Here is a 27,787-nt window from a genome sequence, read left to right on the forward strand (position 1 = left end):
CCGTGGCATGTGGGATCTATCCCGGGCCAGAGCTCGAACCTGTGTCCCCTGCATTGGCAGGCAGATTCTTAACCACTGCGCCACCAGGGAAGCCCCCTTTGCCCATTTTTTAAATTCAGTTGTTTGTTTTTGGTTGATTTGTTCTTTATGTATTCTGGTTATTAAACCCTTGTAGATATATGATTTGCAAATACTTCCTCCCATTCTGTCAGTTGTCTTTTTCACTTTTTTGATGGTGTCCTTTGATGCACAAAGGTTAAAAAAATTTTTTTTAACTTTATTTTTGGGCCACACCTTGCAGTATGCGGAATCTAGTTCCCTAACCGGGGATCGAACCTGTGCCCCCTGCAGTGGGAGCGTGGACTCCTAACCATTGGACTGCCTGGGAGGTCCCTAAAAGTTTAAAATTTTGATGAATTCCAGTTTATTTTTTCCCTTTTGCCTGTGTTTTTGGTGTCAAATCCAAGAAATTATTACCAAATCTAATGTTGTGAAGATTTCCCTATATATTTTCTTCTCAGATATTTATAGTTTTGGCTCTTACATTTAGAACTTTATCCAGTTTGTATTAATTTTTTTTTTTTATAGCATGAGGTAGGAGTTTAACTGCATTATTTTGCATATGAATATACAGTTTCCCCAGCCCCATATGTTGTAAAGACTTTCCCAAAGATGGTCTTTGGACTCTTGTCCTAAATCAGTTTACCATATACATATGAGGGTTTATTTCTGATTTGTCAGTTCTGTTCCATTAGTCTGTGTGTCTGTCCTTCTGCCAGTATCATCCTGTTTTGATTACTGTAGCTTTATAGTAAGTTTTAAAACTGGTTAGTGTGAATCTTTTAACCTTGTTGTTCTTTTTCAAGATTATTTTGGTTATTCAGGGTCCCTTTTAATTCCATATGAATTTCATAGCTTTTTCTAGTCCTACAAAAAGCCTATGGCAATTTTGATAGGGATTACATTGGATCTGTAGATTGCTTTTGTCCATCTGTGAACCTAAGATGTGTTTCCACTTATTTATGGAATTGTTTTCTTAATTTTCTTTCAGATTGTTCATTGCTGGTTTATAGAAATATAACTGACTTTTATGTGTTGACCTTGGACCACTACAACTTTGCCAAACTTATTTATTAGCTCTAGTAGTTTTTTTTAAATTAATTTATTTTTGGCTGTGTTGGGTCTTTGTTGCTGTACACGGGCTTTCTCTAGTTGCGGCAAGCGGGGGCTATTCTTCATTGCAGTGTGTGGGTTTCTCATTGCAGTGGCTTCTCGTTGAGGAGTATGGGCTCTAGGTGCATGGGCTTCAGTAGTTGTGGCATGTGGGCTCAGTAGTTGTGGCTCGCGGGCTCTAGAGCACAGGCTCAGTAGTTGTAGTGCACAGGCTTAGCTGCTCTGCAGCACATGGGATCTTCCCAGACCAGGGCTTGAACCCATGTCTCCTGCATTGGCAGGCAGATTCTTAACCACTGTGCCACCAGGGAAGCCCAGTACATTTAACTTTGATACAATACTTTAATCTTCTATTTGTACATTATTTGTAGATTATGACCAAAGAAATAATTTTTTTACAGCATTGTAGCCCCTGAACACTTTCTTTAATTAAAAAAATCAAAGTGAATTTTTGAAAAAATTTTTTAAAAAGTCAGAAAACACAACAAATTAAAATGAAAAATTATTCATAACTATTTTTGGTTTTTTTTAAAACATACATAAATAAAGCATGCATATATAGGTAAAGTGCTCTCCTGTGTTGCTCCCAACATTCCTGTTGTATACACTATTAGCAGTTTGTGTATTCTTCCAGATGTTTTTATGCATGTATATACATACACACAAACATATATGTGTATATGTTTGTTCTTATGTCTACATATTAAAAACTGGATTTGAAACATCTTTATGTATGGCTAATATTTTAAAACTTGTAATATAATTTTTCAAAATGGGAAGAGAAGTACTGTTCATTGTCTACTAGATAGAAACAAAAGTGCTAGGTATTTTATGAATACTTATGTAGGAAGGTATTGGGTTGGCCAAAAGTTCTTTTGGGTTTTCCTGTAAGACCTTATGGAAAAACCTGAACAAATTTTTTGGCCAGCCCAGTATTTGCTCAGGTGCATTTAATTTATCACTCAGCACTGCAGTGCTTACTCAGTGCAAGAATCACTTTGTCAAGCGGTTGAAAGGTAATTAATGTACCCTAATTAGCTTCTCCCTTTATGTGTTCCACTTGACCTACTTAAAATGTATGTGATTTGTAATTTTTCCCTTTATTTATAATATCATAATCTGGAAGTGACATATAGATAAAAATATGCTTATATCCATGTAATAAGAAGGTTATGTAAGGTAAATTTTTACTTACTTTCGTCCAGTAAATTCTATAATTTACATGGAAGGGAGATCAACTGCTAGAGAAAGCAAAACATTTAGTTTGAAGACTCATGTTAGTTTAGTTGAACTAAACTTGAACATACTCATGATTTTAAGAATGATGAATTATCTTGAAGTTTATCCTTTTGGATTATAAAGTTCATAAGTATAAAGACTGTGTCTGTCTAGTTCATTGCTGTATTCCCAGCTTTTAGAACATAGAAGGTATTCAATAAATACTTGTTTAATTAGATGAGAATGTAGAAATAGGCCAGTATTTCATTCATTCTTAATTGTGTTCTTTTAGCAACTTTATGTAGGAACAGCTTTATAATCATTTCATTCTTCTTATATTTCTGCAGATGAGAAAAGCAGGTTTTAAGGAGGCTATGGGAGCCCTCTGTAATACATGTGACGTGGTCATTATCTGTTTGGTGGTGGTGGAGCTATCAGTAAACTGTCATTATCCATAAATAGCAGATTCCCCAAGCTGCTGGTCAACTCAGTTCAGTATAGAGCTCCCCCAGAGAAGGAATATAGACAGCAGCAAGTCTCTGTGGCTCCTTTTGGTGATTAGGTTGTAACCTACCTGCTGATTCAAGGAGGCGAATTGGTTCTTGTTGGGCCCTCCTGGTCATGGCATTCAGTTCAGTAAGGACTAGGTTTGAGAAGCCCAGTGTTTGAATTTGAAGTTTTCCCAGGAGGGGATCAGTTGTTCCTTTTGCTGGGTTTTCATTGCACCTTACTTTACTTTTATTATAGTTATTTACCTCATTCTGCTGAGAATTATGGTTAGGTGTTTCTAAGTGTCATTCCCTCTAGATTTGTTCTTTTGAGTGCCTTGTCTTTGTACCTTTCATAGTGATAGCAAAGTGCTTTTGTATAGCACACGTTTAAACTGTTAACCCTTATACGTAGAAGAATTTTAAATTCTAAAAAATTATAGTTCCAACTGTTGCTACTTTTATAAGCCACATCATTTTCAAAGAAGATAAGTATAAATAAGTAGCCAATTAGAAAAAAAAAGTATGGATTATAGCAAGCTCTCCCCCATCTAGTGATTTCAGAAGCCTGATTTTTTTTAAAAAAAACAGCTTTATTGAGATATAATTCACATACCATACAATTCATCCACTTAAAAAGTATATGATTCAGTAGTGTTTAATATATTCACAGAGTTGTGCAGCCATCACCACAAGCAATTTTGGAACATTTTCATTACCCCCCAAAGAAACCTGCATACATAACTGCATACATTAACTGTCATTCCCTTTTCCCCTTCAACTCAACCATTATTCTACTTTGTCTTCTATAGATTTTCATGTTCTGGACAATGGAATCATATAATATGTGGTCTTTCATGACTGTTTTTTCACTTGGTCTAATGTTTTCATGGTTTATCCATGTTACAGCATGTTTTATTCCTTTTAACTGCCTTTTAATTTATAATTAAATATTAAATATATTTAATTATATGTATATGTATTCACACACACACTACATTTTATTTATTCATTTGGGTTGTTTCCACTTTTTGGCTATTATAAATAATACAGCTATGAACATTTATATACAAGTTTTTGTATGGTTGTATGTTTCATTTCTCTTGAAATATACAGCTAGGATTGAATTGCTGGGTTATATGGTAACTGTATGTTTAACCTTTTGAGGAACTACTAGACTGTTTTCCAACCAGTTGCATCATTTTACATTTTCATCAGCAGTGTATGAAAGTTCCAATTTCTCTACATCCTCACCAACACTTGTTACTATCTGTCTCTTTGATTATAGTCATCCTAGTGGGTATGAATTGGTATCTCATTGCAGTTTGATTTTCATTTCTGTGATGCCTAATGGTATTGAATATCTTTTCATGTGCTTGTGGGACATTTGTATATCTTCTTTGGAGAGATATCTATTCAGATCCTTTGCCCATTTTTAATTTTAGTCACTTTTTTTTCTGTTAAGTAGCAAGGTTCTTTATGTGTTCTAGATACAATTTTTTGCCAGATATATCATTTGGCTCTTAACATTTAGGTCTTTGATCCATTTTGAGTTAATTTTTTCATATATGGTGTGAGATAGGGGACCAACTGCATTCTTACATTCACATTGTTCCCCTTTCCCCACAGTATTATCTATAACTTTTTTGTTAATTAAAAAAGAAGTTTTTTTGAAACAATCTAAAACTTAATGTTGCAAGTACAATACAAAGAACTTGATTTCTTGAACCATTCAGAGTAGGTTGCTGACATGATAGTCCATGATGACCATGTTTGTGTGTATTTCCCACCAATAAGAACATTCTCCAACGTAACCACAATACAACTATCAAAATCAGAAAATTAACATTGATGCATTACTACCATCTCATCCTCAGATCCCATTCAGGTGTTGCCATTGTCCCAGTAATGTCTTTTATAACAAAAGGAGCCAGTCCAGACTCACACATTGTATTTAATTGTCATGATTCTCTAGTCTTCTTCAATCTGGAACAGTCCCTCAGTCTTTCTTGACTTTCATGACCTTAACATTTTTGAAGATTCCAAGCCAGTTTTGTTTTTCTTTTTTTAGAGGGAATCTTTTTTTTAAAATAAATTTATTTATTTTATTTATTTTTGGCTGTGTTGGGTCTTCGTTGCTGCGTGTGGGCTTTCTCTAGTTGCAGCTAGCGGGGACTACTCTTTTTTTTTTTTTTTTTTTTTTTGGGGGTACGGAGGCCTCTCACTGTTGTGGCCTCTCCCATTGCGGAGCACGGGCTCTGGATGCGCAGGCTCAGCATGGTACGTGGGCCTCTCACTGCTGTGGCTTCTCCCATTGTGGAGCACAGGCTCCGGATGTGCAGGCTCAACGGCCATGGCTCACAGGCCCAGCCGCTCCACGGCATGTGGGATCTTCCCGGACCGGGGCACGAACCCGTGTCCCCTGCATCGGCAGGCAGACTCTCAACCACTGCGCCACCAGGGAAGCCCTCTAGTTGCAGCTAGCGGGGACTACTCTTCGTTGAGGTGCGTGGGCTTCTCATTGCGGTGGCTTCTCTTGTTGTGGAGCACAGGCTCTAGGTGTGTGGTGCACAGGCTTAGTTGCTCCAGGCATGTGGGATCTTCCTGGACCAGGGCTCGAACCATGTCCCCTGCATTGGCAGGCAGATTCTTAACCACCGCACCACCAGGGAAGCACCAAGCCAGTTATTTTGTAGAATGTCTTTCAGTTGTGGTTTGTCTGATGATTTGTCTGTGGTTTGTCTGATTTCCTCATGATTAGATTCAGCTTATGCATATATGGCAGGTATTTGGCAGAAGTGATGTTGTGTCCGTGATGTATCCTGTTGGGGGCCCATGATCTCACCATTACTGTTGGTAGTAACCTTGATTAAGGTATATTTGTCAGGTTTCTCCACTATTAGTCTTTTTCAATACTTTTGTGATTAATAAGCATTTGTGGGAAGGCCTTTGAAATTATGTCTTCCTCATTAATCTTTCAATTTTTTCATTTATTTATTTATATCTGTGTGGACACATAGATTCCTATTTTGTTTAATGGCTTATATTCCCTTACTATTGTTATTTGTATTGATGCTCCAGTTATCCCAGATTTGGTAGTGGGAGCCCCTTCAAGCTGGCTTCTTTGTTCTTTTGTCATGGCCCCTCATTCTTTGAGTACTTGGTTACTTTTTAGCACAACATAATGTTCCAGGTACATTTGGTACTTGCTCTGCCCAACCTCAGCCATTTCTCCAAAGAGCCCTGGTTCCTTTTAGTAGAGAATGGCATTAGAAACCAAGATCTGGGTGCTAGGTGTGCATATTAGGATTTTGCTGATCCCAGGACCTCTCAGGGGACAGAGCTAGGGAATAGTTGTATTTTCTATAAGTACAGACATTTATATCTATCTATCTATCTATCTGTTGAATTCCATGAGTTCATATCAATAGCTGCAATTGCAGTCCAAACCAGGGGGTTCATTCTATTTTTCTACCTTTCCATATCTGTAACTTCCTTTTTAGACTGTGAGAACCCCAGCTCCTATTATCTATAATAGTTCTACTTATTTGATCCATTTCTCTGTATTACCCAGTCTTTCATAGTTATTGCTACATTCTGTCTACCCCCTCCCATCCCCTGCCCAATTAGAAATTCTTTGCATCCTAATCTGGCTTTGCCCCACTGTGTTGGGATGCCCACCTCCTAGGACTGTGTCCTTGTTAGCTTGGTCTCCAACACTCTGTGCCACCCGGCTCCCAGGCCACTGCCCTTCTTCTTCACTCACCTTCAACACCCCACGCCAAGTTGCCCTCTTGAGGATTCCCTCTTCACCCTGCTGGAGCTCTGAGATCCTTGTTGTGTAGCTGCCCTCAAACATGGACATAGTCCTCCCTCACCTGCTTTGGGCTCTGACACCAGCTCTTGGCCATCATGATCAGCTCTCCCTTAATGGCTTTTGGACTGAATTGTTTGTGAAGGGGCTTCATGTTGTCTTTTGAGAGAGAAGTTTTTTGGACATCTGTTTAGAATTAAAAGTTTATTTTTTTTTAAATTTAGAACTATTTTATTTGAAGAGATTTTCTTCGGTAGTTCTAAACACGAAACGAATGCTGTTTGACTGCTTCAGAGGCATCATTGTATTTAAATGCATCATGTGATATATTTACATTTTAAGCCACGCTTGAAATTGAAGACTCAATACAAGCGTTTTAAAAAAATTTTTATTTATTTTTGGCTACATTGGGTCTTCGTTCCTGCGCGTGGGCTTTCTCTAGTTGCAGCGAGCAGGGGCTAGTCTTCATTGTGGTGCGCGGGTTTCTCATTGTGGTGGCTTCTCTTGTTGCGGGGCACAGGCTCTAGGTGTGCGGGCTTCAGTAGTTGTGGTGCATGGGCTTAGTTGCTCCACGGCATGTGGGATCTTCCCAGACCAGGGCTCAAACCCGTGTCCCCTGCATTGGCAGGCGGATTCTTAACCACTGCGCCACCAGGGAAGTCCCAATACAACCTTTTTATTATTTTTAAAATTACTTAATTTATTATGTGTGTGTGTGTACAAATACACATTTTTTTAGCCTTTATTTCTTTTGAATTTAATTTAATTTATTTTTTTATATAGCAGGTTCTTATTAGTTATCCATTTTATACATATTAGTGTGTATATGTCAATCCTGATCTCCCAATTCATCACACCACCAACACCCCACCACTTTCCCCTCTTGGTGTCCATACGTTTGTTCTCTACATCTGTGTCTCTATTTCTGCCCTGCAAACCGGTTCATCTGTACCATTTTTCTAGGTTCCACGTATATGCGTTAATATACGATATTTGTTTTTCTCTTTCTGACTCACTTCACTCTGTATGGCAGTCTCTAGATCCCTCCATGTCTCTACAAATGACCCAATTTCGTTCCTTTTTATGGCCAATACAACCTTTTTAACAAAGAAAGTATGTTATAACAAAACATAACTATTCATTCTACAGATTATCATTTTTCCTAATATGACCACTAAATATAGAGCCCCTATTAAGTTTTTTTTAGAAAAAATGACACAGTAATGCAAACTACATTTCCCTTCTCTTTACTAGTAATAAACTATGACATCCATTTGACAAAGCACTTCCCAACCCTACCAAAGTCATTTCTGCAACCTTTGCAACTCAAAATTGACCATCTTTTACACTTAATCTGTCTCCTGTAAGGAATGGATGTAAATGGTTATGTCAAGTGCAGAAGTCAGTCTGTGTCAGTTGGTGTGTATTTTATATTGTGTTCTTAAGTTAACACCAGAAAATGAAAAATAAGTACTCTTATGTGAATGAAACATACCCTTTGATAGTTATTACAAAGGCAGAATCAACTGATTTTTAGTCAGGACTAGTGTCTCAATGTCCATTTCTTTATTAATGCTTTTTATGGAAATATGTTAAAGGCATAGGTATAAACGTACATGTGAACAGCTTACTTCTCTCCCAATAACCACTTGCCTGGCCTTGCTCCTCTTTTTCATGGGATCAAGCTACTGAGCCCTCAGCTACAGAGGCTGTGGTGCCTAGTCAGTATTTTTAAATAAAGCAGATCTCATATCATCCTTTTCTGAAAAATGAAGTACAGAGAAGACTATGGAAAGTAGTGAGAAAGAGCATACTGTGAAAAACAAAAAACCAAAACCATAGGATGTGACGTTCAAATTTAGAGAAGAGCTGGTTCATGATAACTGTCAGTAAATCATAAAGTAGGGGGCAGATTGGGCCAGGACTGGAGAGGCAGGAAGGCCAGGGAGCCTCAGTGCGCCTGACAAAAGTGGGCATGCTCCAGATGGACAGTCTAATTACGACCATCATGGCAAACATTTTCACAAAGCTGTAAACTCTTCAAGGCCGGGGACGGTGGCTTACGCAAGTCTGTATCCCCACTTCTTAGTACTTTCTTGCACATGATAGACATTTAGTACGTATTTCTGGGAACCAGGGAACTGAGCTGAATCAGCTCACTGCTTTCGAAGCCATTTTGTGTGGTGTCTATTCATGCAATTCATTCACTCCTCTGCCTAAGGCAGGGATGACAAACAGACTTTATCTCACTCTGATGGACTGGTAATGGATGCCTGGAAGCATGAATGCCACAGATTTTGAGGGGACTTCCTTGGCAGTCTAGTGGTTAAGACTCCACGCTTCCACTGCAGGCGCACGGTTTCAATCACTGGTTGGGGAACTAAGATCCCCGCAGGCCGCGCGGTGGGGCAAAAAAAAAAACTGCATAAAGAAAAAACGACGTGGATTTTGAGACCAATTCCTGGCATGGAGGAAAGGAGTGCCGCTCATTCACCATGCCACCTTGAAAGAATGGTGGCACAGACATTCTCTTTTCCCCACCCCTGGTCTAGGAGAAGGGAATCCAACGAAAAGCTAGTACTTTATAAGAAGGAAGTAAACGCAAATAGCTCGAATATTTCAGTTTTTCAGGCAATTATTGGTAGAGTTCTAAAAGGACTCTTTCTTTGGCTAATGTTTAACATTTAATATAAAATAACTCTTAATTTGATTTATAATTATTTGAATCTTAATGTACATTGGTTAATGAGCTGTGTTTGACTGAGGAAATTAGAAAACAAATAATAATTTACATCTACAAAATAATAATATTCATTTCTCTTCTAGCTCTTCCACCAAAGCCACCTAAGCCAATGACTTCAGCCATTACAAATGGAATGAAGGACGGTTCTGTTTCTCTTCAGGATGCAGAATGGTACTGGGGGGATATTTCAAGGTAACTAGAAGGGTACTATAATTGAATGAAGTTAAAAAAAATAATTTTGAGATTATGAGTTAAAATAAAACATTTTTAATGCCCCACAAGTTGTCATTTAAAGATTACCATTTAAAAAATTGTTTAGGAGAACCTTTCAAATTTTCTAAACGCTTTTCTTCCCACAAAAAAAAGTGACAAGAAAATCTTTCAATTATGGCTGTGATTATTACTTTTAATACTGTATTGAGGATAGACTTCTGAATAAATGAAACATACATTTAGGATAGGTGCATGTGTTTTAGGATAAAAGATATTTATCTGTACTTAATTTTCCTTACTTTTCTGTTTCTAAGGCAATGGTTCCACAATCTTTGCATGCATAAGAATCATGGGGTAGGGTCCAGGAATCTGCATTTATAACCTCCCCAGGTGATTTTTATGCACCCTTCACACACCTCCTTTTGAGAAACAGGACTCTAGTATAGATTTGCTTTTTGGGTAAAATGTGGTTTTGGGAAGCTTTGAACTTACAGAAGGAAAAAATATATATGTATATATATTTTAAAATTTGAACATTGTATTTTCTTGTTTTTAAAAAGTCCTATCCATTTCTGCCAAGTCAGATTGCAGGTTGCTTCTATATTGCTCAATATGCTTGTCCTTCTCTTTCTCTTGTCTGTTCTCTCCCATTACAAAGTAGCACTCATTTCTCTTTTTTTCCTTATCATTTTAACCATCTTTAAATATACAGTTCAGTGGCATAAAGTACATTCACATTATTGTTCAACCATCACCACCATCCATCTCTGGAACTCTCATCTTCCCAAAGTGAAGCTCTATGCCAATTAAACACTAACTCCCCTTTCCTCCTGTTCTCCCCAGGCCCTGGCAAACACCATCCTGCCTTCTCTTTCTATGAATTTGACTATTCTAGGTACCTCATATAAGTGGAACCATATAACATTTGTCCTTTTGTGTTTGGCTTATTTCACTTAGCATAATGTCTTCAAGGTTCATCCATGTTGCAGCATGTGTCAGAATTTCCTTTTTAAGGCTGAATACTATTCCATTATATGTACATACCACATTTTTGTTTATTCATTCATCTGGACATTTGGCTTTGGTGAATATTCGGATTGTTTACAGCTTTGGGCTATTGTGAATAATGTTGCTGTGAACATTGGTGTATCAATGTTTGTTCAAGTTTCTGCTTTCAGTTCTTTGGGTGTATACCCAGAAGTGGAATTTCTGGGTCATATGGTAATTCCTTATTTAATTTTTTTTGTTGTTGTTGTACGCGGGCCTCTCACTGTTGTGGCCTCTCGCGCTGCGGAGCACAGGCTCCGGACGCACAGGCTCAGCAGCCATGGCTCACGGGCTCAGCCGCTCCGCGACATGTGGGATCTTCCCGGACTGGGGCACGAACCCATGTCCCCTGCATCGGCAGGCAGACTCTCAACCACTGCGCCACCAGGGAAGCCCCTCCTTATTTAATTTTTTAAGGAAGACTTAATATATTTCATATTCAAATTGATCAGAAAATTAAAATTTTAGCAGTGTACAATAAAAGGATCTGTTAAATTTAAATACTACTTAATTTATATTTTAAGACCATGTGGTTCTATAATTCAAGTTTCTTTTATGCTCTGCCATTTTCTTTGAGTCTTCTAGTGTTGTTCCTTAAAGGCCTAAACCAGCTCTGCAGAAGGAATTTGTTATCAGTATAAATTCAAATTGGAGAATATTATATTAAACGCTGTGAACTAAGTAAATTATCTCCACTCTGATCTGACCCAGCTGCCGCTGTTGCTTAAACTTAATCTTCTTTCTAAACAGCTGTTGTTTTTTTCTGAAACTCTACAAGTTCATACCTGCCTAAGGAAGCCCTAAAGGCTTAATGGAAACACTATTCCCTACAGACAGTTGAAACCTGGAAGAGTTTAAAAATCAAATACCCTTCCTTAGATTGCATAACACCAAAAATCAAAACAGAAAGAAATATCTACGGGGAGGAACTAAGTGACCTCTGGCAGCCCCCATGATTCAATAACCTTAGACGTACCTACCTCCCAACTAGTCTTAGTGATAATATGTGAAAAGAACAACCAACACTTACATTTTTTTCATTTTTCCTATAATTCTGTTCTTCAGGGAGGAGGTAAATGACAAATTACGGGACATGCCAGACGGTACCTTCTTGGTCAGAGATGCCTCAACAAAAATGCAGGGGGATTACACTTTGACTCTGCGGTGAGTATTTTTCAGCATTTTGGCTAGGGTTCTACTAGGATTATTTATTTCTGGGTATACAAAGATTCCCGTATTTTATTTAAATCTTTACATACAAATTTTTTCATATTTTTATTTAATTTAGATACATAATTTTTAGTTTGGCTAACCGTCCTTTTTCTACACATTTAAATATTTAAATATAATATTAAAAAGGCAACAGTTTTTATTTTTATGTAGCAATAAGACAAAAAGGCTTAAAATTCCTAAATGTAATAAGTAAGAAATATACTGTTGACCTTATGAGTGAAGGAGAGGTCATGGGCACAGCCTAAGGTTATTAATGATGTGCTGGGAATCCACCCCTCCAATAACAAACTTCAGAGAGTAAAACTCAACATAGTTTAGGCTGATGAGGATATGTAGAAGATAAAGCAATTCTCAGCCTATATCATGCCATCCATGTGGGCGTATTAGAATCTCATAACGTGGATGTATCATTCTTTATATTTACAAAGATGGGATGTATATATATTTATAAAAAAACTTTATATATATATATATATATATTTTTTTTTTTTTTTTAGCGCAGGCTCAGCGGCCATGGCTCACGGGCCCAGCCGCCCCGCGGCATGCGGGATCCTCCCGGACCGGGACACGAACCCGCGTCCCCTGCATCGGCAGGCAGACTCTCAACTACTGCGCCACCAGGGAAGCCCTATAGATATATTTTTAATTAATTAATTTTTGGCTGTGTTGGATCTTTGTTGCTGTGCACGGACTTTCTCTAGTTGTGGTGAGTGGGGGCTACTCTTCGTTGCGGTGCGCAGGCTTCTCATTGCGGTGGCTTCTCTTGTTATGGAGCATGGGCTCTAGGCACACGGGCTTTAGTAGTTGTGGCTCGCAGCCTCTAGAGCGCAGTCTTAGTAGTTGTGATGCATGGGCTTTTTTGCTCTGTGGCATGTGGGATCTTCCCAGACCAGAGCTTGAGCCTGTGTCTCCTGCATTGGCAGGCGGATTCTTAACCACTGTGCCACCAGGGAAGCCCAGATGGGATATATATTTAAATAGGTTGGGAATACTGTATTAGATATTTCCACATTCAGTTTTAACAATTAACATAGCCTAAGGGCAATAAAGTCTTGTGATTTTTTTTTAAAGGAATATCTAAAGAAAAGAATAATGATAACAATAGTGACAATAACAACTTCCTTGTACTAAGCATTTTACACTCAATATCTATTTATTTATCAAAACAACCTTATGAGGTAGGTATTATTAATATTTCCATTTTATAGATGAAGTAACTGAAGCTTAACTTTGTTAAGAAACTTGTCCTAAAGACACTTAGCTTATAAGTGGCAGAGGATGAGTTCAAATCCAGACTTATCTATCTCTTTGTTGCCTTTCCAGCCTAGTATCTTTAGGAAAAATAATCCCATATTTTATGCTAGAAATTTGGGGTTTATATCAGTTTCTAGTAAAGACATTAATACCTTAGGACTTCAGTTGTGCTGAGGAATAATTAGTGTTCTACAGTGATTCATTCAGCTTAATTTTTTCCCATTCCAGTCAGGCTTCTGTCTCTACTACTCTACACGGACAGCTAAACCAATGGCCACTTCTCTCTTACCTTACCTGACCTCTTAGCAGCATTAGTCATAGACACTTCTTAGAAACAGTTTATTGTCTTGGCTGTTGTGACATCACCCTCTCCTAGTTTCCTTCCTAACTCCTTTGCTCAATATCCCAGGGCTCAGAATTGGGCCTCCTTTTCTCCATTCTCCCAAGGTGAGCTTGTCCTCTCCCATGGCTTTAATATACAGCTTCATGGTGATGATTCATAAACCTTATCTCCAGCTCTGACCTCCTGAATTCCAGATGCATATATCCAGTTGCTACTTAGATAACTAGAGGACATACTAATTTTAATATAATCAAAGCAGAATTCTTGATTTCTAATGCATCTCCTCTACCCAGACTGTTTCTCTTCTAGTCTTTCCTTTTTTCAGAAGCAGAACCACGATCTCTACAGTTACTAGAACCACAAATCTTTTTTTTTCCTCCCTTTCCCTCAGCCTCACATCCAATCCATCATTAAACGAGCCCTGCCAACTCTACCTCCAAATCTACATCCATAATCTCTTAACACTTCTCTACCATCCAAATCTAAGCCACCATCTTCTTGCTTATATTTCATAGTTACCTCCTAACAGATTTGGATATGTAGAAAGTTGGGAGAGAAGATTTGCAGGATTAGGTAACAATAGGAACAAAGATATGAAGGTGAGGAACTAGAGTCCTGTTCTGTGAGATGCAATCCCATTTGCCTAGAGGGTAACATTTGAAAAGAGGAAAAAGCAGTAGGGGATAGAAGGTTGGAAAAGGGTCATGTTGAAGAGGGCTTTGAATTCTAAAATTTGGAGTTTGTGTTTATTATCATAGGGAGGAGGGGGAACCATTTCATTTTTTTAAAAAATTTATTTATTTTTGGCTGTGTTGGGTCTTCGTTGTTGCACGTGGGCTTTCTCCAGCTGCAGCCAGCAGGGCCATTCTTAGCTGCGGTGAGCAGGCTTCTCATTACAGTGGCTTCTCTTTGTTGCGGAGCATGGGCTCTAGGCACGTGGGCTTCAGTAGGTGTGGCACGTGGGGTCAGTAGTTGTGGCTTGCGGGCTCTACAGCACAGGGTCAGCAGTTGTGGCGCACGGGCTTAGATGCTTCGCAGCATGTGGGATCTTCCCAGACCAGGGCTTGAACCCCTGTCCCCTGCATCGGCAGGTGGGTTTTTAACCACTGTGCCACCAGGGAAGTCCCCCATTTCATTTTTTAAATAGGGAAGTTATATGATCAGACCATATTTGAATAGAAAAAAATAAAAGAGGATAGAGACTAGTAAAGAGTTAAAAGGCTATTATTAATTGAGAGGGAATGATCATCCAGAATTAGATTTATTCTTTAATCATTTAATATTATTGAGTGCCCACATTGTTCTAGGAAAAGGAAATGATGGACAAGTCAGACATGGTCTCTTGTCTATAGTGTTTATATTTGGGAAGGGGTATTAGTGGGGGAGAGGGAGACAAAATAAACACATAAAAAAGAAATGAGGGAGTTCCCTGGCAGTCCAGTGGTTAGGACTTGGCATGGCCCTGGGTTCAATCCCTGGTTGGGGAACTAAGATCCTGCAAGCTGCGAGGTACAGCCAAAAAAGAAATGAGACTGAATCACTTTGTTGTACACCTGAAACTAACACAATATTGTAAATCAACTTAGTTCAATAAAAAAAAAAAGAAAAGATAATTTCACAGTGTATGAAGTGCTATATAGGGAATACATAAGGTTATCTGATAACAGAATATGAGGAAAGGGAATTTCACATAGTTTTCATGAGGGCCTCTCTGAGGATATGACTTTGGAAAACTGAAGGATTAGAAAGAGCCAGCCAGAAAAGTGTTCCAGGGAGAGGGAACAGAAAATGCAAAGACACTGATTTTGGAAAGATTTGGTGGATCCAATGAATGCAGAGACTGCTGTGCCTGGCTTCCAGTGTGAACCAGAGTGGTAGGAGATGAAGTTGAAAGTGGGGAAGAGCCCAATGCAGAGAGCCTGATGAGCCATGGTAGGGAATTTGAACTTTATTTCTGAGTGCAAAAAAAATTAATAAAAGGTTTTAAGCAGGAAAATGACATGATTGAAAGATTAAATGAACTATTACGTAGGATGGTGGCTCTAGGAATGGAGTTGAGGAATCAAAGTAAGAGGCAATGTGGAGCTAAGAGCTAAAAGAATTTGATAATAGAAAAGGTATGAGGTTGAGGAGGAGTTAAAAGTGACTGGTTTGACCCCTGCGGGGCTTAGAATGAATGTGCCATTTATAGAAATAGGAGAGCCAGGAGCAGTTGATTTTTAGCTGCTTCAGAACTTCCAGGTTAAAAAATATCTAGAATATGGCTAGAAATTTAGGTTTAATGCTTAGGAGAGAGTATAGGACCAGAAAAAGATTCAGGTACCATCTATATAGAATAATTGGAATTTTAAAGAAAGAGTTTATTTTAGAAAAAATGGGTAGAGGCTGAAGGCAAATTTTTTAAGGGAACAACTGTGTTTAGCAGTCTAAGAGGTTGAGAGAAAAGAGTAATGTCCTAGAGGTCATGGGAGTATGAAATATTAAGAAGGAAGTGGGGATGGAGGGAAGGAAGGGAGTAGGGAAATTTCAGTCACTGCAAAGAATCTGAGCCTGGGATAGAGGAAGTGAGCAGAGTCTGAATTTGGTGACCCTCAAATGAGAGGAATGAGAGTGAAGTCAGACTGCAGAGAGTAGGTGATGAGAAGGTAGTGGTTTTTCAATTCAGTAACCATTTAAAAAATCAGCAAATAGTATTTATTATAGAAAATCTGGATAGTTAACAAATCTTTAGGAATCTGATATATGCCAGGCATTGGGCCAGGTGCTAGGATATAAGAAGGAATAGCATGATTCTTCTGTTCAAGAAGATTACAGTGAGGGAGAGGCATAATTAAAAATCCACCACCAAAATTCCTTCATGTCTTTACTTCCCTCCTTCTCTGTTTAGGGTCCATGGTCCACTATTAAAGTTACCCTTGTGAATATATCCTCTCTCCAAACTTGCTCCTCTCTCCCTTCATAGTAGTCGTCTAACTATATACCAACACTTGTTAAATTCAACTCTCCATCTATTTTTTGCTTATACCTGGGCAGCTGAATGTGGAGAAAAATACATCATGCTGATTGGTCTCACATTAACTTTGTGACTGCTAATCTTAAGTGGGCATTTAGTACTGCCCAGCTAAATTTGCATTTCCGCAATCCATTTGCTCTCTCACTTTTCCTAGATGATAATTTCACATATACTTTATTTTCTCTTCAGATCAACAACCCACCTCCTTCCCGTTTAACAAGCTGCTTCCTGTTTCTCTGAGGACATGGAAGCAGTTAGAAGCCATAATTCCATCATGCTCCTGTTGCTATAGCTGTCAACATGAATGTAAATACTCTGCCTTTTTCCTGTTCCATTCATGTCCTTGTCCAAGATCCTGTTGTGGACTGGATCCCATCCCATCCCTCTAACCTACTCAAGGACATCACCCTAGGAATTATCTTGTCCTTTCTTTTGTATCAACAGTTTTTGTCTCTCTACTGAGCCGTTCCCATCGGTATATAAATATGCTATACTGTCTCTCACTTAGGAATAGTAAATAAAGAATACTCCCTTGACCCTCTTTCTCTTTTCAGCTATTTCCTTATTTCTCTGCTCCCATTTACAGCAGTATTCCTCAAGACAGTTCTCTATAGGCATTTCTTCTATCTCTTCTTTCATTCTCTTTAATCCATTCCAGTCAGGCTTCCATCCTTACCATTCCACTGAAACCATTTTGTCAAGATCACTTAGTGATTCTCTACTTTGCCAAGCCCCAAGATCATTTACCCAGTTGATTATTTCCTCTTTGTTGAAATGCTTTTTTTTTTTAATCGCTTTTTTTGGATACCATTTACTTATTAATTCCCCTCTCTTGGTTTCCTTTGTCATCTCCCTGACCACTAAACATTGGTGTACCCCAGGACTTAGACCTCGGACCTTTTCTCTTATTCAACTATGTTCATCTTCAAATAACATCTATAGGCTGACAATTCCTGATTTAATACATCTAGCCCAGAACTTTCTCCTGAACTTTAGATTCTTCACATAGGCTGCAGGATCCTCTGCTCTTGGATGTTCACTAGGCATCTCAAATGTAACATGTCTAAAACAAAAATGTTTTTTCCTCTTTAAACATGTTATTTTATATATCCTTCTTCACTCCAATAAATGACAATTCCGTTCTGGCTACTTAAGATAAAAACCTTGAAATCATCTTTACCTTGTCTCTTTCTCTCATATCCATATCCAGGCCACAGCATATCCTGTCAGCTCTCTCTTCAACATATATTCAGAATCCCACCATTTCTCAGTGTCTCCACTGCTACTACCCTTGTCCAGGACACCATCATGTCTTGCCTAGATTATCTTTCCACTCTACCCCTTCCCACTTTGAATGGTCTCACCTCAACCTAGCAGCTAGAATGAGCCTTTTAAAACACGAAATAGATGATATCATTCTGCTCAGACCCTCTTGTGTTTCCCTGTCTTACTCAGCAAAATCCAAAGCCATTACGATGACCCATAGGCTATTAAATGATCTAAGCTCGTTTTATATCTTTTACTTTGTCTCCCACTACTCTCCTTTTTGCTCATTCAGCCCCAGCATCACTGGCCTCATTGCTGTGCCTGGAATATGCCAAGCTTGCTTCTACCTCAGGGGCTTTGCACTTGCCGTTCCCTCTGTCTGGAAAACTTCTTCCCCAGATATCTGCTGTGCTAGCTCCCTCAATTCATTTAGGACTCTGCTAAATGTCACCTGAACAGAGTGGTTTTCCTTGTTTAACATGTATAAAATAGCAATCTCTCCACCCCCAGAATGATCTCTTCCCTTTACTCTGCTTTATTTTTTTTCCAAAGGACTTAATACCAGTTGATATATCTAGTTGTATATTTTATATGTTCTATCTTAATGAAAAATTCTTTATCCTCTTTATAAATATGGAGATACATTCCTCATGCTGCTGAACTGGAAGTTCTGTGAGAGCATGTACTATATCTGGCCTGCTTATCATTATGTCCACTGTGCCTCATACAGTTCCTGGCACATAGTAGATGTTCAATAAGTTTTTTTTTGAATGAATGAGTGCTTTTTAGCTTTTCTCTAGCAGAAAGACCAGCTTGCATTTATTGTGGGTATATGTGTGGGTATATACACCTATAGAAACTGCATATGATTAGGTGGTCCTTCTAATGTACATTTTACAGGAATAGTTCTTCATCCATCTAAACACTGACCTTCTGAGCATTAAATTTAAATCAATCCATAGATTCAAACCAATTGTGTTTGACCTTTCACAAATCCCAGTGGTTCATTTATCATGTGTAATGGCATGGCATAAAGAGATACAGAAGCATATTTTTTCCCCATTAAGTCTGCATTCTGCTATAAGAACAGTTGAGTGGGAATGGTGCAGTATTTTGCTATGATACAATGAATACATCTGCTCTGGTTTTAGATTATACCTTATGGGACTTGTAAAACATTGCCATTTTAAGCTTTGGTTATAAATTATCTTTTAAGGGACCATTGGATATGACTCAGTAAGCAAAAGTGGTCTAAACTATTCAAGCATCAGATTACATCCATCTAATATAAATGACTCTTCAAAAGCTGTACTTTGTAAAACAGTTGAATGACAGTTGAATCATTTACATATTGTGATAGCCTAAATAAATAGTCATTTCCAAGAATTATAAGCAAATATAAAAGAAAAAATAAAGTAAGGTGCTAGATTAATTGCTCAGTTATAAATCATTCAAGGAGCTTAATTATGTTTGTGCATTAACAATAAAACCTTGAGTGCTGTGTTGGTGTATGTGTGACAAATGGTTATCATCCCCCTTCATGTAGAGATTGCTTCTGCTTCCCTCCACAGACACACAACCACGTATCTTTAGATCCCAAAGAGATTGTCCCTGTTCTTCCTGATATAGAATTTAAATTTAAAAATTCATTCAGAAAATAAACAAAAGGTACAATTTACTTGTGTTTTGATTTTTTTTAGTGATTATTTTTGCTAAATTTGTTGATACTGGAAGCTGTGTGAGTATGCTGACCTTTAGTAACCAAGATATTTTATAGACAAAAGAAATAGTTGTAAAAAAATATGATATTATGTATACTTCTACACACATAACATGTGCCTTTTTACCCATTCCAGTTTCATTAACATAGTAAAAACTTGTTTATAATGTAATACCAAGCTTTCATATCTCCATGTGAAAGTAGTACTTCAATAGAATTTTTTGGGAAAAAAATCTACAGTTGTTGTCTTGTTCACAGGAAGGGAGGCAATAATAAGCTAATAAAGATCTATCATCGAGATGGTAAATATGGCTTTTCTGATCCTCTGACATTTAATTCTGTGGTGGAGCTCATTAGCCACTATCATCATGAATCTCTTGCTCAGTACAATCCCAAACTTGATGTGAAGCTGATGTACCCAGTGTCCAGATACCAACAGGTATGAGTACACAATTTTTTTTTGGCTGTGCTGTGCAGCATGCAAGATCTTAGTCCCCCCACCAGGGATCGAACCTGTGCCCCCTTCAGTGGAAGTGTGAAGTCTTAACCACTGGACCGCCAGGGAAGTCCCATGATTACACAAGCTCTTGATAGCTAATTGGCAAGTCATTATTTAACAACATCATTTGATTCTGACTTACCAGGCTTATCAGTTAGAAAAAAGAAGAAATTTAGACGTTTAAAATTTCATACTTAAGATTTAAGATATTTTTAGAACTTATTTTGTGGCTACTACTCCTTAATAGCTTGTTGTATGTGTTTATTAACTTTATATAAAAATACTTCTGTTTATGTTTCCTATTCTTTATTTCTTTTGTTTACCTGTATAGGATCAGTTGGTAAAAGAAGATAACATTGATGCAGTAGGTAAAAAACTGCAAGAGTATCACTCTCAGTATCAGGAAAAGAGTAAAGAGTATGACAGGCTATATGAAGAATATACCAGAACATCCCAGGTTAGTATATTTTTGTTGTTTAGGCCAATAAGTATGCAATAAGTATTATAGTTATATCGGATTTTCTATAATTTTTAAATTTTCTATAATTCACCTGACAATCTTTAGCTGTCTTAATATCTTTTTTAATTTAAAAAGTTTTTAAATTTATTTTTTATTGATGTATAGTTGATTTACATATATAAATTCTTATATATATTTATATATAAAAATTATTTTTCAGATTCTTTTCCATTATAGGTTATTACAAGATATTGAATATAGTTCCCTGTGCTATACAGTAGGACCTTGTTGTTTAAGCTGTCTTAATATCTTTTTGTTTTTAATTGAAGTATCCTTGATTTACAATGTTGTGTTAGTTTCTGGTGTATAGCAAAGTGATTCAGTTCTACATATGTATACGTATTCTTTTTCATATTAATATCTTTTAATATCAAATAAACTGGTTTGAATAATACCAACTTATTATTGAATAAGTTTTCAATAGGGTATAAACACCGTGCTCCTATACATCTTTATTCCTCCCCCTTTATATTGTTACTACCACTGATTACATTTTTATACATTGCCAGTTAGCATAGATTTATAATTATTGTTTTATGCATTTGTCCTTTAAATCATATAGGCTTTTATATTTACTTATCCAGTTACCTTTACCAGTATTCTTTATTTCTTCATGTAGCTTTTTTTTTTTTTTTAATATTTATTTGGCTGCACCAGGTCTTAGTTGTGGCACGCGGGATCTTCGTTGCCTCATGTGGGATCTTAGTTGCAGCACATGGGATCTAGTTCCCTGACCAGGGATCAAACCCGGGCTCCCTGCACTGGGAACTTGGAGTCTTAGCCACTGGACCATCAGGGAAGTCCCTCTTCATGTAGCTTTGAGTTACTGTCTAGTGTCCTTTCATTTCACCCTGAAGGAGTCTCTTGAGCATTTCTTGTAGGGCAGGTCTAGTGGTAACAAACTCCTTCAACTTTTGTTTATCTGGGCATATCTTAATTTCTCCTCCTTCATTCTTGAAGGACAGTACTGCTGGTTATAGAATTTTTGGTTGATGGTTTTTTTTTTCTTTCAGGGCTTTAAATATGCCTACCCACTGCCTTCTGGCTTCTATGTTTCAGATGAGAAATCAATTATTAATTTTATTGGGGGTCATTTGTATATGACAGGTTGCTTCTCTCTTGCTGCTTTCAAAATTCTCTCTTTGTGTTTTGACAATTGGACTATAATGTGAAATACTTGTTTTTTTAATATGTCTATAGTTTATAATTGTTAACTGTGAAGGGTATTCCAGTATTACTGTGCTTCATGGTACCTTGTTTTGACCCTAGAATTAATGTTCTTGATTTCTCAGCCCCAAAGCCCTTGATCTTATTTCTAAGCTAGTGTCTGTGGTGGGCAGTGTAAAGGTAGAGACTGCACCAGGAACCTCAGGACTGGAGGAGTTTATTAGGGAATATTGGCCTGTGAGGATTATAGGTTAGGTATGAGATATAGTGCTGGCTGGGGAAAGGTGTGGGATTACAGTGGCCAGAATTGCCGTAATGGTCCATTTTTCTATGTGAGATGTTTGATTTCATTTTATTTTCAGGTTTTCTTTTATTAGTTAATTAGTTATTCAGAATGATTTTAATAACTTTTTTTCCCTTTTCTGATACTTGTGTCTGTGGTGTGCCTGTGTGTGTATGCTTTTTTTTACACTGCAAATTTCAGCTTTTCTGTATTCCTTTACCTCTTCTAGGTGCATTATCTGTGATGAGGTTGGTGTTTGAGTTAGAATGGGGAAAAAGTTACTGAGGAATCAACATATGTGGTCAACATTAGGGATGGTGAAATTATCATACATATAATAGAAGGTTATACAGCTATTAGAATAGTTTTCAGAAATTATTTTAAAACTTCTTGATTTTTAAAAAGTGAAAAAGTTATGTAAATATGTATGTTAAATTCAATATAAATGTTGCTGAATTCTATGAATTATATCACACAATGTAAAAGTCCCCATTCCCCAGAGGCAACTGCTGTTATTAAGTGCTTCTTAGGAATTCCTGATGACCTGAGAAATGCTAATGATGTAGTTTCAGGTAAAGGAGACAGCATTTAGAATTGTGTGTACATGATTTCAGCTGTGGGTGTACCTACTCGCCTGAAGGGAGAAGACTTTATAAAAATATTCTGGGATGTTTTGGGGATAGAATTAGAGAGATTTGGGGAAAATACAGTTAAAATAGAAAGAAGGAAATAATAAAAAATAATATGCATGTATTATTCTGTAACAAAAATGGCATTTCTTCTTTTTAAAACAAAATGAACACTACCAAACGTAAAATAGAAAGCTAGTGGGAAGCAGCCGCATAGCACAGGGAGATCAGCTCGGTGCTTTGTGACCACCTAGAGGGGTGAGATTGGGAGGGAGGGAGATGCAAGAGGGAAGAGATATGGGGACATATGTATATGTATAACTGATTCACTTTGTTATAAAGCAGAAACTAACACACCATTGTAAAGCAATTATACTCCAATAAAGATGTTAAAAAAAACAAAAAAATGAAATGAAATTATTCTTTAACCATCAAAAAGAATAAGGCAGTCTACATTTACTGATTTTTAGTGGTTTCTAAGACATATTAAGTAAAAAAAAAAAAAGTGAGGTACAGAAAAATATATGTGGTAGAGAGAAGCCTGTGTGCTGCAACAGAAGATCCCACATGCTGCAATGAAAATTCCGCTGGCAACTAAGACCCGATGCAGCCAAATAGATAAATAAATAAATAATTTAAAAAAAGAAAAATATATGTGGTATACTGTCATTTATGGTTAAAAAAGAATTTGGAAGGTGTTATATATTTATATGTACTCAGAATATCTCTGGTCAAAAACTGACATACTCTCTGGGGAAGGTAATTAAGGCAGTGAGGGTGCAGGAGTAGGGAACTTAATCTTTACTATTCTTTTGTATTGTTTGATTTATTTTTTTCTCTGTGCATGTATTACCTTTTTAAAAAATATAAAATGGACTGAATTGGAATTTAGGAGATTTATTTTCTAATCCTGGTTATGTTAAAAACTAGTGATGTCCCATGAGAGACATTGTCCATGCTTCAAGTTCCCATCTATAAGATGCAGATACTGGCAACTACAGCTATATTTGAGTGTGAATGTGTGTTTGTGAGAGAGAGAGAGACAGAGAGAGAGAGAATCAGGTATAAAAGGTTAGCACAACCATCCAAAAACATTTATTGAATGCCTAGTCTAGGTATGAAACTATATTTGACTCTAGAAATACAGAGGGAGAGATGAGGCCCTATTTTGTAAAAGTGCAAAGTGCTCTGACAATATTTGTTAAATATAATGTGCATTAGTCAAAATAGCATACTTTAATCCCTTTCCTCTGCATCAAATAAAACTATGATGGGTTACTATAATTGTGTGTGTATATTTATTTAAAGGGCAACGTATAACACTATGTTTAATCTCACAAAAACATTGAGTAAAAGATTCAAAAGAATATATATATAATATGAGTGTATTCTATAAGGTACAAAACCAAGCAAATGTTAACTTTTTAATTTTGGCTGTGAGCATAAAGTGGTAAAACCATAAAGAATAACAAGGAAATGATCATCATAAAGGGCAGGATAATGTTATCACCAAGGCAGGGAAGGTAGAGTGGGAAAAGGCAGGGAGTTGTGATCCAGAAAGCATACACAGGGAATTTCTGGGGTGCTGGTAGTGGATGTTCATTTTATAATAACTTGTTAAGCTGTGTATTTTTTATGTACTTTACTGTTATGTTATATCTCGTGCTAAAAAATGATAAACATTAAAAGCCCATGGCTGTATGCAAAAACAATGTGAATATTTCTATAGATCAGAGGTGGAAGAGAAACCCATAATAAATAATCATAAATGGAACTTTTGGATCTGGAAATAAGCAGAGACAGCTGAGAGCTTGACCTCCGTGGTAGTTCCTTCTCAGTCTTCTTTGCTGATTTCTCCTCTTTGACCATTGTTCTGTTCTCCTTTCTGGATAGTCATTCACTCTCTGGTGTGATCTCAAAGAGTCTCATGGCCTTTACATACCACCTATATGTCAGTAACTCCCAAAATCCTATCTCTGGTTCTTCTGCCTTCTTTTAACTCTAGACTCATATATTCAACTGCCTATTCAACAGCCCCACTTGGATGTTTAAGTAGATATCTCAAGCTTAACATATCCAAAATTGAACTCTGATATTCCACGTCAAGGCTGTTCTACCCTTTGCTTTCCCCATCTCAGTTGAGAATTATAATATTCTTCTTACTCAGGTCAAACGCCCTGAAGTCTCTTTCTTTTACATGTTGCGTCCAGTCCATCAGGCATTCCTGTTGACTTTACCTTTAGAATATACCCAGAATCCTACTCCTTCTCACCACATCCATTGCTAATACCTTGATCTAAGCCACTGTCAGTCATTTATCACAGAAACCTCCGAACTGGTCTTCTTGCCCTTATCTATACTCCCCTTGCCCTGGTCAGTTCTCAACATAGCAGCTAGGTGATACTTGTAAAACATAGGTAAGATCATAGCACTCCTTTGTTTGAGACCCACCTCTGGTTCCACGTTTTACATAGAGTGAAAGCCAGCGTTCTCTCTACAATGCCAGTATGATCTGTGTCCCTCTTTCTCTCTGACCTCATTTCTTTTTTTTTTTTTTTTTTTTTTTTTTTTTTTGTTTGTTTGTTTTTGGCAGTACGCGGGCCTCTCACTGTTGTGGCCGCTCCCATTGCGGAGCACAGGCTCAGCGGCTCACGGGCCCAGCCGCTCCGCGGTATGTGGGATCTTCCTGGACTGGGGCGCGAACCCGTGTCCCCTGCATTGGCAGGCAGACTCTCAACCACTGCGCCACCAGGGAAGCCCCTGACCTCATTTCTTATAAGTCTCTTCCCCACTATACTCCAGCCACACTAGCCTCCTTGTGGCTCTGCGAATATACTAGACCTGCTGCCTATCTTTGAGTCTTTGCACCAGCCATTTCCTTGCCTGAAACACTTTCCCCGAGATAGGCACCTGGCCAACCACCTCACCTCCTTCAAGGCTTTGCTCAAATGTGGTCATCTCAGCGAGGCTCACTTGACAACTTTATTCGAAATTCCAGCTCACATTTCACTTCTCCTTTCCCACTCTACTTTTCTTTTTCCGTAATACTTCTTACCTTCTAAAAAACTATGTAATTTATTTACTTGTTCTATTATTTATTGTCTGTATAACCCCCTAAACTATAAGTTCCAGGAGGGCAGAAATCTTTAAGTTTGTTTACTTACATATCCCAAATGCTTCAAATAATGCCTGGCGTATAGTTAGTGTTCAATTATTTGTTGAATGAATTTATGCAAGATAATGAACCAAAGCACTCCACCCTTGTCAAGGGTGTGAAGTCAGACTCATGGTATGGACTGGAATCTTGGGGAGGGCTAACCCTCCTGTGAATGGAGGCAAGAAAAAATGGCCACTATTGCATATGGCTTTGGTTTGTGTAGAGCTGCATTTCTGCTTTCTTGTCATGACTGGAGAAAGCAGAGAAAGCTCCACGTGCTGCACACATGCCCAGTAATATGGGGGCTTTAACAGCAGAATATGAGTTCTGAGCAGCTAAGAGACTGGGTTCTGGAATTGGAATCCCTGGTTGGGGAGCTGGGAATGGGGGTGGATGGGAGCAACCAAAAAAGCCACGAGGTCAAAGCTAGAAGAGGGCTAATTCCTCCGTGTGAGAATTGACAGCAAGACCTGAGATGGGGCTGAGCAGAGAAGAGCCTTGGAGGCTTAATGCTTTGGGAGGTAGAGGAAGAGAGGGCGGGATCCAAAGGGATCCAATGATTAGCAGTTTAGGAGATGTGCTGGGACAATGAGTGTTAAAGGGAGATTAAAGAATTGACCTCTGTTTGTGTCATAGTGTTTCTAAGTGTTATAGACCTTCCCTGTTTTTTCTGTGAAATCTTAGATACAATCTAGATTGCTTTAATGTAATCAAATTCTTCCCAGAGAATGGGAAGAGATGGTGTATCCTGAATCAGAGTTGGCACAGGGTGAGAATAGGCTGTATGTGGGGATATTTGGCATCCGGATTACATATAATTAGGAGGCAAAGTGATAGGATTTAGCGATGGTTTGGGATTAGAGACAGGAATTCAGCAATGAGATCATTGGTGACCTTGGAAAGAGCAGTCTCTGTGGAATGGTGAGTACAGAAGCCAGAATAGGGCGAGTTGCAGTATGAATGAGAGATGAGGAAAAAGAGAGAACCCATATAAACAACTTTTTTAAGAAGCTTAACTGTGACTGGAAGAGAAATTAAGGTTAAGGAACTTTTTTTTTTCAAAGTGGTGTTACTAGAACTTGTGTGTATGCCGATGAGAAGGAACCTTAAACTGGGGGAGTGAATGCTGTAAGAGGGGCTAGTTGATGTGATGAGATGAAGTGCCTGAGAAAGGAAAAGGAGGTGAGACCCAGAGCACATGTAGGTAAAAGAGAAGAGAAGGAGAGCAGGTATAAATAAAGGTAGGGTTACAGTTTCGGTGGTAGGTATAATGGCGTTGTTTGTGGGGGAGCTGCTGCTTTGGCAGCAGCACCAAATACTTTTTCCTTTGCTGCCCTACCTACCAACACACACAACAGTGTCAGTAAAGTCAAATTTTTGGTGTTTCCTTTGAAGATACAGGGCCAGAACTTTTAATAGGTAATTTCTAACCTTGCAAGGGAGCCAAGACTATAATTTGAGAGTTGTAGAATTTGAGAGTTGTAGAATTTATAGCTAGATATTTAGATATGGGCATTACAATAAGTTTACAATACTACTTGAGATATGTATGATATAACCTCAGCTGTGTGAAACATCACAAGGTTCTAGTGTCCCATATCTGCTAATCCCCTTATGTTCAAGCCCTACCGAGCAATTGCTGATCCCTAACATCCACTATTATTTCATGTATATGTCATGCCATGCCTTCTACGTGCAATGCTGAATTTTCTTCTCAGTTAAAACCTAGCTCAGATGTTGCCTCGTCCATGAAGTCTCTGTAAAGCAGTAAGTAACTTTATTGCCCCACTTTATTGCCTCTATCATGACATGAAACAAAACCTTATAAAAGTTCAGAAATCTATTTTGCCTGTATATTCTGAATCCTGCAGGGCAGGCCCCATGTTTTATGAATCTCTTTTTTTTTTTTTTTTTTTTTTTTTTATGGTATTTGGACCTCTCACTGTTGTGGCCTCTCCCATTGCAGAACACAGGCTCTGGATGCACAGGCTCAGCGGCCATGGCTCA

At 37.9% G+C, this 27,787-nt stretch overlaps 1 protein-coding gene across 1 annotated transcript in view; it reads left to right on the forward strand.

Moving 5' to 3' along the window:
* PIK3R3 (phosphoinositide-3-kinase regulatory subunit 3) overlaps positions 1–27,787 on the forward strand; it is an 83,494-nt gene that overhangs the window by 35,706 nt on the left and 20,001 nt on the right. The window contains exons 2-5 of the mRNA XM_024746178.1: positions 9,520–9,628; positions 11,762–11,860; positions 19,784–19,964; positions 20,356–20,481. Of these exons, the coding sequence (XP_024601946.1) occupies positions 9,520–9,628; positions 11,762–11,860; positions 19,784–19,964; positions 20,356–20,481 (515 nt within the window). The remainder of the gene's footprint in view (positions 1–9,519; positions 9,629–11,761; positions 11,861–19,783; positions 19,965–20,355; positions 20,482–27,787) is intronic.

Source organism: Neophocaena asiaeorientalis, unplaced genomic scaffold (assembly GCF_003031525.2).
Source record: "Neophocaena asiaeorientalis asiaeorientalis breed wild unplaced genomic scaffold, Neophocaena_asiaeorientalis_V1.1 scaffold51, whole genome shotgun sequence".
NCBI classification, from domain to species: domain Eukaryota; kingdom Metazoa; phylum Chordata; class Mammalia; order Artiodactyla; family Phocoenidae; genus Neophocaena; species Neophocaena asiaeorientalis.